Source organism: Clarias gariepinus, chromosome 28 (genome assembly GCF_024256425.1).
Source record: "Clarias gariepinus isolate MV-2021 ecotype Netherlands chromosome 28, CGAR_prim_01v2, whole genome shotgun sequence".
NCBI lineage: Eukaryota > Metazoa > Chordata > Actinopteri > Siluriformes > Clariidae > Clarias > Clarias gariepinus.
The window spans coordinates 19395273-19407036 of NC_071127.1; the positions used below are offsets into that span (position 1 = coordinate 19395273).

The 11764-nt window shown below is 40.3% G+C and overlaps 1 protein-coding gene across 2 annotated transcripts in view; it reads right to left on the reverse strand.

Moving 5' to 3' along the window:
* The window catches only part of epb41a (erythrocyte membrane protein band 4.1a), a 29039-nt gene extending 17913 nt beyond the window's left edge, over window positions 1-11126 (reverse strand). For both annotated transcript variants that reach the window (XM_053490196.1, XM_053490195.1), the window contains exons 1-8: window positions 11003-11126; window positions 5880-6280; window positions 5246-5692; window positions 5009-5113; window positions 4749-4791; window positions 4585-4660; window positions 3793-4011; window positions 2271-2358 (exon numbers count right to left, since the gene is read on the reverse strand). In XM_053490196.1, the coding sequence (XP_053346171.1) occupies window positions 2271-2358; window positions 3793-4011; window positions 4585-4660; window positions 4749-4791; window positions 5009-5113; window positions 5246-5692; window positions 5880-6272 (1371 nt within the window). In that variant the 5' untranslated portion in view covers window positions 6273-6280; window positions 11003-11126. The remainder of the gene's footprint in view (window positions 1-2270; window positions 2359-3792; window positions 4012-4584; window positions 4661-4748; window positions 4792-5008; window positions 5114-5245; window positions 5693-5879; window positions 6281-11002) is intronic.
* Window positions 11127-11764: the final 638 nt, after the last annotated feature.

Genomic DNA, 11764 nt, shown 5'->3' on the forward strand with positions numbered 1-11764 from the left:
GTGGACGGCCATCTTGACTTTGAACCAACACAGTGGACCAACACCAGCAGATGGCATGGCACCCCAAATCATCACCAACTGTGGGAACTTCACACTAGACTTCAAGCAACTTGGATTGCAATCTGTGTCTCTCCACTCTTCCTCTAGAGTCAGGGACCTTGATTTCATCGGAAAAGAGGACTTTGGACCATTGTCCTTCAGAAAAAGTCTGCAATGTCTTCTCTGGGATTTCATTGTAAGTAGGAATTAACAAAGAAAGTAAATCATGAATATCTTAAATATTTTAATTTAATATTTAAGATTCTGCACTATTTCTAGCTCCCTTTTTAATTTGGCCAGGGATCAGATTCTCCTCATATTTAAGCTCTTCTGTTGAAGCTTGTGATCAGACGACAGTGATGGAGGTTCTGCATGTGGAACGTACAAACAGGAAACCTTAAACATTAAGACAGACATCTAATATTAGTCTGGTACACTGTTAATATACTATAATAATGTCTGTATTCTGTTTCTGTGGCTTCACAGGCTTAAAAGTCCATGGACATCACCCGAAACGAGTTCCCTCCGTGAGCTGCTCACATCCATCAGCAGCTGCAACATCTATCAGCAGTCACATCATCAATTAATATCAGGGGGCCGGTTTCACTGGAAGCCACACACACCCAGGACAGACTGTAACACTGCGTCCACCTTGTCGGATGATGATGTGGTACAATGGTGTGGAACATGACCCCCTTCTTTCCTTCGCTACACTCTCCTCGTCCCATCATCCTGTTACAGACTTGGTTTCATCTGTTCAATGAGACAAATATATACTGTATAATGAATCTCCAGACTGGCTTATTGTTCGTGATTGCTCGACGTGATTTGCATCTTGAGGGAATTTATTGGGAGTCTTACAAGAGCGTCTCTGGATTGTAGATTCCTCATTTAGTTGGTTTGGTGGTGTGTTAAGGCTCTGAGTTACTGATTGGAAGGTCATTGGTTCGAGCCCCAGTTCTGCCAGGGTAAAACTGTTGGGCCCTTGAGCTTAACCCTCTCTGCTCCAGGGGTGGCATAAAATCCCTGACCCTGCACTCTGACCCCAGCCTACTACCAAGAGGCTGGTACATGTAAAGAATAAAGAATCTCACCGTGCAGTGCTGAATAAATTTAAATTAATCTATTAAACTCTAAAGTGTTATCAGTTTAGCTATAACTGGGGAAGGAGTTTTTTTCTTTGCATTGCAAAGAAGATGAGAAAACATATTGATATAGACATAGTGTGTACAGGATTATGACTGCTGCCGCACCTGGTTCTAATAAACCACTACCAAATGTAAATGCAACACTTTGAATTGGCTCCAGACATTCAGTCTATTTAATTTTTCATGAAATAACTAACAGCCACCAGCTGGCATCAAACTGCTTCTCAGTCCAATGTCCAATTTACCCGTGTAAACGGTTGATGTGTTAATTTTTTAAAAGCCCATAAATTAAACAAAGTCTGCCTTTTATTCACGCCCTAGTCGTTTCATTTTAAATTAATTGTGGTGTACAGATGCAAATTTGTACAAAAATCGTTTCACTGTTCAGATCTTATGGACCTGATTGTAGTGGGCTTCAAAGTGTTCTTCTGTACATGCTGCCTTTATTATGTGGGAATTATCTTTAATGGCGGGTCGGAGGTTAATCCCTGTTACAGCCAGTTCTGTTAGTGTCACTGTGATTGACAGGGGAGAGAGAGTTAGCCCCTCCTACCCAGAGAGCAAGGACAATTTGGTTTACGATTTTCACAGCAATGATTGTAGTTCATGGATATTATTTTAAAATAATTATTAGATAAGTAACTGTCTGCTATCATAAAAACCAAGAGGAAAATTGGGTGGAAATGTTATTATCTCATGGCATTTCTTTGAATAATTCTATCAATAGTTTATGCCTATACAGTAGTTACACGACAACACCTACTGCTCGGCCAAAACACAGTACTGGTTTAAATCACTTAAAATCAAATGATTCATATTTCTTCATGAGTATTGATAAGAACATCAATGCTATACGTATATGACCTTTAAGAATTAAAGCATTCTGTGAAAAATGAAGTGTAATGTGATGTACAAACTCATTTTTTCCTTTTTCTCTATACTATCATAAATATTAGTTATTGTGTAACCTATGAGGACCTGTGTTTAAATGATGGATTATTCCATAGAAAAGAAAGAAAGTCTGATCTAAAACATTGTCCGCTGTATCTTATTTAGAGAACAGAAGAAATTCTCCGACAATACCTTGGCCGGGTGCAGATCGACGCCATACATAGAAAGCTTTTTAGCGTTCTCCAAGAACATCATGTCAGCCTGAGCAGGACTCATGGATCTAGAGTTTGAACCCAGGACACAGTTACTAAATAGATATGAATAAATGCTCAGAACACTGCAAAAAACAAAGATAAGGAAACTGTATTTCTTTGAAATGCCCTGACATTGGAACAAGTCCGCGACTGTTTATTTACTCATACACGTATTTGACACTATGATGTCAGCGCATCCTGCGGAACAAAAAAAGATGGATAGTGGTTGACTGCTGATTTTCTGTGGCTGATACAGATGCCATGTTGTGAGTGTGCTGTGAAAGTTCATTAAAGATTAGGTGGTGTGGTTTAATCTGACGTAAGCTACACAGAAGATAAAAAAGACTAAACAGGAAATGACGGTTAATAACATGCAATAATAAGAGAAGTTGATTTGCAGACGTTTCAAGATGTTAAACGTAACTACAAACAGATATAAATAGCAAGGGTAATAGCATCATTAAAATATTAAAAATGCAAATCACTGTGACACACACAGAATAACACAGACTGTGCTGTGATAAAATTATAATTTATGCTTGACCCGCATTACTATTTGCTCTCTGTGAACTCATTAAAGTGTTGTATTGCCTGCAATTAGCAGAACCTCGGAACCTCGGACTGCGAGTAACGCAGTTTGCGTGTGTTTCGCAAGACGAGCAAAGATTTTTTTATAAATTTTGACTTGAAAAACGAGCAAGTCTTGGTTTACGAGTACCGAGTATCATGAAGCACGCATTCGCTTCTTGTTTTGACGTCAAGCATGTTTTTTTTCTCTCTTGTGCTGCAGAATTGTGGGTAATCGTCTCCCCTGCTGGGTCTTAGTGCACGTCTTTTACTGGTATAATCAACATCCGTGCACGCATGTACTGTTTACTATAACACTGTGACCACGTGTGTGTGCATAAAACATATTTTATTTGGTGTCTGCGTGTGTGTACAGTTTATTATAACACACGTGTGTGGGCGCGTGTAAAGAAAAAGAAAGTCTTATTAGATAGGTTAAAGATCCATTTTCTTTCTCTCTGTTTTAGCCTGTCGTTATGTGTGTACGCGTCATTGGACACCGTGCCTCTTTACACACACACTCTTTACATACAGTTTCTGTTAATGTATGTGTGTGTGTGTGTGTGTGTGTGTGTGTGTGTGTAAAACTTAAATAAGAGAGGAGAATGGTTTACTGTGTAAGATAAGAAGGGGGAGAGGGGGAGGGACTGATTAATAATTTTTATGTATTAATTTTTTTGGGCTGTGGAACGAATAGTTTGAGTTTCTATTATTTCTTATAGGAAAATTTGCTTTGATTTACTTTGAATACGAATACAAGAATGATCTCATCTAGCCGACAACCTATAACCGATAATCTTTGAAAAATGCATCCCTATAAATAACAATTTAAGTTCTGCATTCCTTTATATTCATGTTTCTGTGTTATTTGTGAGAGAGCCGTATGTACGTACCTGTATGTGCGATGGAGCTCTATGACTTTCTCCTCCAGTTCCTTGGTTTGGTTTGGGATAAGTCTGAGCTGCTTGGCGTAGTCTGTGCCGTGGACCTCGGGGTCGTACTCGCCCAGTTCAGACTGCAGTGCGTACGAGCCCAGCAGCGTCAGAGTGACAAACGAGCAGGGCAGACGACCGCTCATGATGTCCTTACGGAGCTGGAGACACACGTAGTACCTGCAGGCCAGAGCATTGACATGAAGGCTGTTAGATAAAAGTGGGTGTGTGAGATACGTATGGTACCTTGGCATATGAATGTCCTGCCTTAAGAATTTTCACCTTAAGAACTGAAAATTTGCAAGAAACTTGCCTTGGCATACAAGCGAATGAACCGAGCTGAACCAAACGCCGGCTAAGTTACGCGTACGTCCGGGAGCCGTTCAAAACTTGTTTGCATCAGTGGAAAGCCAAGAGAAGCAAGTTTACATTTTTTGCGCTTACATTTTGTGAAAACACAGCACCACGGGTCCTAATAATGTTAGCAAGGACGGTAGCAAGAAGAAAAGAGAGTCGATTTCAGTTTCTTTTTTAAAGCAAGAGGAATCATAAATTAAATTTAAGTGGGGTTTAATGTCTATTTATTTCGTATTTTACTTCATTTACATGTCTTTCTAAATGTTTTGATTGTTTTAACATGTTTATAGTGTTGGAAATGGGATTCCAGCAAGGGGTCGCAACAGAAGACCATCTGATCCGCACACAAGCTTGGCACAGGCTTCTGGAGAGAGAGGAAGAGAGAGAGAGCTTTACCTGGTGATGTCCTCCGATAACTGGGCTGGATCAGGTGGGTAAAACTTCACACTGAATGTAAAGTCGTAGGTGACGCCTAAACACAACGAATAAGAAAATCATACAAAAATAAACTTGAAATGAATTTGCATGCGAATGATTATAAACGCTCCTGAATCTCTCACCTCGAACCTGCCTTCGGATCTCCTTGGTGAAGTCGAGCCACGTCTATTAGAGAGAGAGAGAGAGAGAGAGAGAGAGAGAGAGAGAGAGAGCGTACCAAGACAGAGAGAGAGACACAGAGAGAGAGAGAGAGAGAGAGAGAGAGAGCGTACCAAGACAGAGAGACACAGAGAGACAGAGAGAGAGAGAGAGAGAGAGCGTGGTGTTAGCACTCAGAGCGAGTGAGGAGAGGAGACAAAGATCTCTCAGGTCTTTAGTTCACCTTCACAGCTGGAGTCTCCCACACCGCCAGGCCGTAGTAGTCCTTCTCCAGCAGATTCAGGTGGTCACACACTCTCGCGAACAGCTCCTGACCTTTAGCGTGTTTCTGCACACACACATATCGTACACTTTAGCCTCATTCTAAACAAAGCGCAAATGTGTGTCTACTGCGTGTCTCATAGTGTGTGTATGTGTCTTATTCTTTATAACTGTGTGTTTGTGTGTGTGTCTGTCTTACATCTAGTTCACACTCGAAAAGTGTGTCATCCAGCAGTGTGACTTTGCAGTGCATGATCCTGGGTCTGCGCTGACCTTTAAGGACCTTTACTTCTTCCTCCGCAGTCTTCTCTTTCCTCTCTCCTTCTCCTTCTCCCTCTCTTTTCCCCGCTCCTGCTGCTTGCGTCTCCTCCTCCCCAGACATGACTAGCTCCCCTACCTCTTTCTCCTCTTCTATTTCATTCTCCTTCTCTTTCCTTCCTTCTTCTTTCTGCATCTTGTCCTTGTTCCTCTTCTCCTTCTTTTCCTTCCTTCTTTCCTCTTTCTCTGCATTTTTCGTTTTCTCTGTTTTCTTTTTCTTGTCCCTGTTTTTATTCATCTCTTCCTTCTTTTGCTTCTTTCCTTTCTTTTCTCGTTTCTCCACCTTTTGTTCTTCACCCTCTGTGGTGTCTTTTTGGTCGACTCTGACCTGTTGGAAAACAAACACAAGTGATTTTTTAAATAATAAACACCTCATAAGTCTGGATGTTTCAGGTCTTTTTAGTTGCTAAAAAAGAACTTTACCAGAAATAACAAATTACATGCATCTAGGATGAATAGCCTTACAGAAGTTTTAGCACCTATTAGGACCACGCCCTCCTTTTGGAAGTCCTCACCTGGTTCTCAGCGCTGCTAATGGAGTGCAGGTCTAGTGCTGCATCCCCTTCATTGCGCAGCTCGGGTTCGGGGTCCGCGATGGGAGCTTTGGGATCCAGGTGGCCCTCTTTCTCTTGCCATTCTTCCACCCTTATCCCCTCGTCCTCAGAGCACTGCGAACGGCGCTTCAGCAAAGAGGAGAACAGGCGCGAGAGGCCACGGCCGGCTGAGTTCCGCTGGCGTGGTTTGCTCCGCTCTCCCTCCTCCGAACCCCTGGGGGTCTGCGGTGAGCCAGAGGGTCCATCCAGAAGGGGTTCAATAGGGTCAGGCTCTTGTACGACAGCCTCTCCATCTTCCTGTTGCTGCTCACAGACCTGCTTCTTCTGTCCATTATTGGCTTTGTCTGTCGTCATGGCAACCACTGATCAGAGACGAGAAGCACACAAGTCAATTATAGTGAGACAGCGAGTATCTAAACTCCCCTGTTCTGGGGAAATAGCCATGCTGTCATAGCGGTGTGAAGAAATGTCTGTACATGTTAGTGGGCTCTTGGCTTTGTGCTAAAGTGTAGGTGTTTAAGGATGCAGTTGACTTTATACAAAGGTTTCAACATTAACATTATGCTGGTTCATGTCCATAGTCTTTAACACATACTGTAATTAAGCTATATCACATGAGTGCTGTTGTGCTGGTTATCAGCACGGCTATATGGCTATGATGCAATCGTTGGCATGAGGTGTACTGAAGATCTCACAGCCGCAAACAACATTTATTATCAACAGATTATGATTTGTTTATTTATTAAGCCAGTTATTTTCCTCTGTCATCGCTCGTCCTTCAGTGTCTGGCAGAACAAAGTGACAGCGACTGGTGGAGCTGGTGACCAACAGTGTCATTAACAAGGCTAAATGTGGTGCTAGTTGGCCTCTTAGCTCTGCTTAGCTGTAAATAAAACAACACAGAGGCATTTAAACATTTAAACGACTTAGCAGTAAATATTAATTAAACGAACAAAGTGTTTGCGTAAGATGACAATGTTATCAGCTGTGTTTTCTTGCTGAAAGTGCTTCCGTGATCCAGTCCAACACAATGTAATTAAGGTAAATGTCATCAAAGACAAACAGTACTGAGTGTGTTTATTAGATGTTTGGTGTGAGCATACTGTAAATAAGAGAAATAACTTTCAAAAGATCAAAACTATTGGAACACATGACTGTCAGGTGTAAGTTGCTGCTCAAACATAATCTGATTAACAGATCATTTAAACACTTCCTCTAACAGATTACTGACTAGTAATTGAATGTCTTTCAATGTACTATTATGAAGGATAAACTAACACGAAGGAAAGAAGAACAGAGCTGACTATGGCAGGACAGCCAGGCGTTTTCTGTCATAGTTGGTTGACAGCAGAATCAGAAGACCATGATGGAATTAGAGATAAACCACAAACAATCTGGAACTTTGTGGCCGCAACACACTGCATCACAACCCACTGACAACCTAGAATATGTTTTGTATTTCTGATCCTTCAAAATTTGCCTTGATGACAGCTTTGTACACTCTTGGCATTCTCTCTGTCCGCCTAATGAGGTAGTCACCTCTTATGGTTTTCCAACAATCTTGAAGGAGTATTGAGTACTTCTTGGCTGCTAAATAGCTTTTACATAACCTAGAGGTGTGTCTTGGGGTATCGTCCTGTTGGGAAACAAATGATGATGGTCCTAAGTGCAAACCAGATGGGACGGCATGTCACTGCAAAATGCTGTGGTGGCCATGCTGGTAAAGTGTGTTATCAATTTTGACTAAGTCAACAACACTGTCACCACCAAAGCACCTCCACACTATCACACCTTCTCCTTCATGCTTCACGGTGGTAACCACACACTCTGGAACTGTCTGCTCACCCTCTCTATGTCTAACAAAGTTACAGTGGTTAGAACCAAAAATATCAAATCTGGACTCACTAAACCAAAGGACAGTTTTCTACTGATCTAATGTCCATTCCTTGCGTTTCTTGGCCCCAAAAAGTCTCTTCTGCTTGTTGTTCTTCCAAAGTAATGGCACCTTTTCCAACGTTTAGCCATGAAGGCCTGACTTCACAGTGTTCTCTAAACAGTGGATGTAGGGCTGAAACGAATCCTCGAGTAATTCGATTACAAAAAATTATCGAGGCAAATTCTTCTGCCTTGAAGCTTCTTTTAATTAATTTAAACAGCTTGCATTATGTTTTTGAGTAATTATTTGTTCAGCGTGACACAGTGCGCTTTCGTATGCAAGCCGCCACTAAATACAGACGAAGGAGAAGCGCTTACGTCAACCACAAAGCGGAAGGAGACGCAAACAGTGAGCTGTGTATTGATTTGATTGATTTGAAGAGAAAACGAATGAAATTTTCAGTTAAGTTATGTTATGCTTGAGCTGTAAACTTTCAAACTTTTAGTTCTGAAAGTTAAATTGCACAACTTAGTGTTTTTGTATAAATATTTATTTTAATGTGTGTGTTATGCACTAAAATGCCCCCCTGCCACGGATTGCCCCCCCCATAATCTCTATTAAATATATTAGGACACCACAATTAAAATTTCACATTATTATTATTAAATATATTATTACTATTATAATTAACCCTAGGAGTGTGACAAATTTTTACACGATAATTACAACATATAATACAATATCTCATATAATGTTTATTTTGTGGCACATTTATTTTGCCGGGGTTTGTCATGTAATACAAAAATGTTTACACTAAATAAATATTGTTTATGATGAAAAATTACACAAAATAAATAAGCACAATATAAAATAAGCAATATGAAAATATACATCTTGTATATGAAAAATAAATATAAATTTATGTCTTTTTTATATTGCTTATTTTATAATCAAATTCGTTTGGTGCAATTTGTAATTTGTAAATCATAAACCTATGAAAATCCTTTCCTGGAACGGTCCTCATTGTTAACCCCTTTTGTTCTTTACTGCATAATTCCATAAGTGTTCTTTCATAGTTTGGATGTTTTAGTATTAATGTGTAATGTTTAAAGTAATACAAATAAAGAAAAGACACTGAAGGAGAAGGTGTGTCCAAAGTTTTGACTGGTAGTGTATTTACTGTATTATGGATACTATTCAGTAAAATAGACTTCGGGTGGAAATTCTAATAGAATTATCTATAACCAAATAATGGAAACAGTGGTTCTTTAAACTAAAGCACATATTAAAAACTTAAAAAAAAAAAAATACAATTTGTCTTAAATTAATCCATTTGATTCACTGACCAGCCAGTGTGAAAGCCTGATGTTGCGCTTGTGACTAATCAATGATCACTAGTGTTCTCTATGACTAATCCAGACTCTTTCTACTGTTTGTTGCACACACACTCACACTTCTTGATGATATTTACAGCTCATAAATTGAGCTATTCCATGTGTGGACTACTCGCCTTCTCTAAGTGTCACCAACACTACTCACTATCATTGCTTTATCGTGTGGCCTGTGCTTCTTAAAAGCATAAAAAAAAATCATTTTGGTACCATGAATTTCTGTAAGAAACAAATTATCATCTGCTAAATCTGCTATAATGACTCCAGTTTATTATATTCCAAGTGTCTTCAGAGAACAGACATTCTTCGTAAACCTTAATATGTAATGTGATTTGAGAATTAACGTGCTGATTATTTAAATCAAGCAACTTATAGCAACTTTTCAAGCATGTTTTAGCTTCTTAGGGTTGAGTTGAGAGTCGGCTCTTATCTGAGCTGAGCCAAGTTCTCCCAGAGCTGGAGTTTTACAATCGCTGCACAATCATGAAAGGAGAATCTGTGCAAAGTGTGTTATCTTATGAATACCTTGGCATGAATATTGACTTAAAAGTGAATTTTAAAGAGAATTGTGCAGCTGTGTGTAAAAAAGAGGCACCAGCTCCTACACTGTCACTCTCCATACTGCTTATCCTGTTCAGTGTCACTGGAGTCTATCCCAGGGGACTCGGGCGCGAGGCGGGATACACCCTGGAAGTCTTTCTGTAAAGAATGGGAGCGCTTCTTAATCAAGTTGTAAAATGGTCAAATAAGTCACAACCGACCCAGGCGTCCCTGTATACCAAACAGTTACGGCAGATAGATATTTTAGCATTTGAAACCACAGATCGCATCCTTTGTACAACGAGTTTCAGCTTGTCCCCTCTGAGCAGAGGTTTTTAGCCCCATGGCGTAAATCTAGGCGCTATAAAAACAGCTTTGTTTCTGCTGCCATGTCTCTCATAAACAAGCTTTAATAATGCACTGTTTTATCTTATTTATTACTTATTTTTATATCTTGTTAATTTTGTTACATTTATTGTTTTTTTATTTTATTTTTTTATTTTGTGTTGTGTTCGTTGTTGACGTCTCTGGAAGCTTCTTTTACTAAACCCAATTCCCTGTATGTGCAAACATACTTGTTAATAAAATCTTTCTGATTCTGATCATTCTTTTTTTTTTTTAGACTTATTGTATTTGTTTGATCAGCACCGGGGCACTTTTTATTAATTGAAATTGCTATTTTCTTTCTTTTAGAGTTGTAGCTCTTGTTCGTTTGTTGTGTGCTGTAATTTGTGTTAGTTATGGTGTCAAAATTGTGTCGATGGAGTCCATGCACTTAAAAAACTGCTAAACAAATCCACCAAACAAAGTCACCTGGGTCCTGCCTCAGCGAAACAAAGGCAATTAGCAGTAAAAGTGGAGCCTGGAACACCCTTTTCTCCTGACCACTGGACAGGGGTGTGTGTGTGTGTGTGTGTGTGTGTGTGAAAGAGAGAGAGAAAGAAAGAGAGGGAGAAAGATCTGGGAAGAGAGATGCGTGGGCGTGCGTGTGTGTGTGTGTGAGAGAGAGAGAGAGATTATCATCCCTGCTTAATGAGCGACACGCAGCATCAGTGAGCAGAACAAAGCGGAAGACGATACAATGTATCTCCTCCACACACGCGCGCGCCTCTAACGGTTTGTGCGACGCGGATCTAAGCGCGGGCTCTGAAAATGGCGCCTAATGTAGAAAAAACTGTCAACAGAATCCCTTCCCTCTCCATCACCCCATCACACACACACACACACACACACACACAATGCACTGAGCCAGCAGCCTGGCGCTTCGTGCCACTTACCTCGCCTTTTAAATTCCGCAGAGGAGAAACGATTCACATCCAAACTCCCGGTTATATATTAATATTTATATTCCCTTTAACACTCTGAGATGCGCGAGCTCAGGTGTAAAACGATCTTAACCCTTTTTTGTGTTTTGGTTCTAGTAAAAAAAAAAAAAAAAACAGGGCAGCACGTAGATGATGACGTGTTGTGCTTAGCAGGAGGAACCAATGGAGCGCGAGCAGGAGCAGGGATTGTCCAATCAGCGCCCGAGCTGCAGCAGCATCCTCAGCACTGATACAGAGAAAGCGCGCATTTACCTTCTCCATCACTGCGCCCTTCTGATTGGTCCAGGACGTGTTGATTAATCTAGATTAAATGAAAGAAAGGTTTTCTCTGTACAGAACACGTTTCATACATTGGACCAGAAACCAGTCTCAGGAAATGTTCTGTCTGTGTGTCTGTCCAGCTAGATTTAGTCACAGCATCCCTCCAAAAAACAGAATTGGACAAAATTGTCCACTGGTTGGACAGGATTTAGTGAAGTTTAGCCAACACACAGGTTTTTGCCTAAAGTTAAACCTGCGCCATTAATGAATTCAAAATGTTGAGTAGAAGTTAAGAGCAGTAAGTTTAGACAGCGTTCTGCGCATGCATCAAACTGTAGGCGCATCTTAACTCACCCCTGAAACTTTTGCAGTACTTAGAAATCTGCCTGCACCATGAGTGAAATCAAAATAATGTTATGAACAGTTATGTGCCGGATTTAATAATCTACTTAA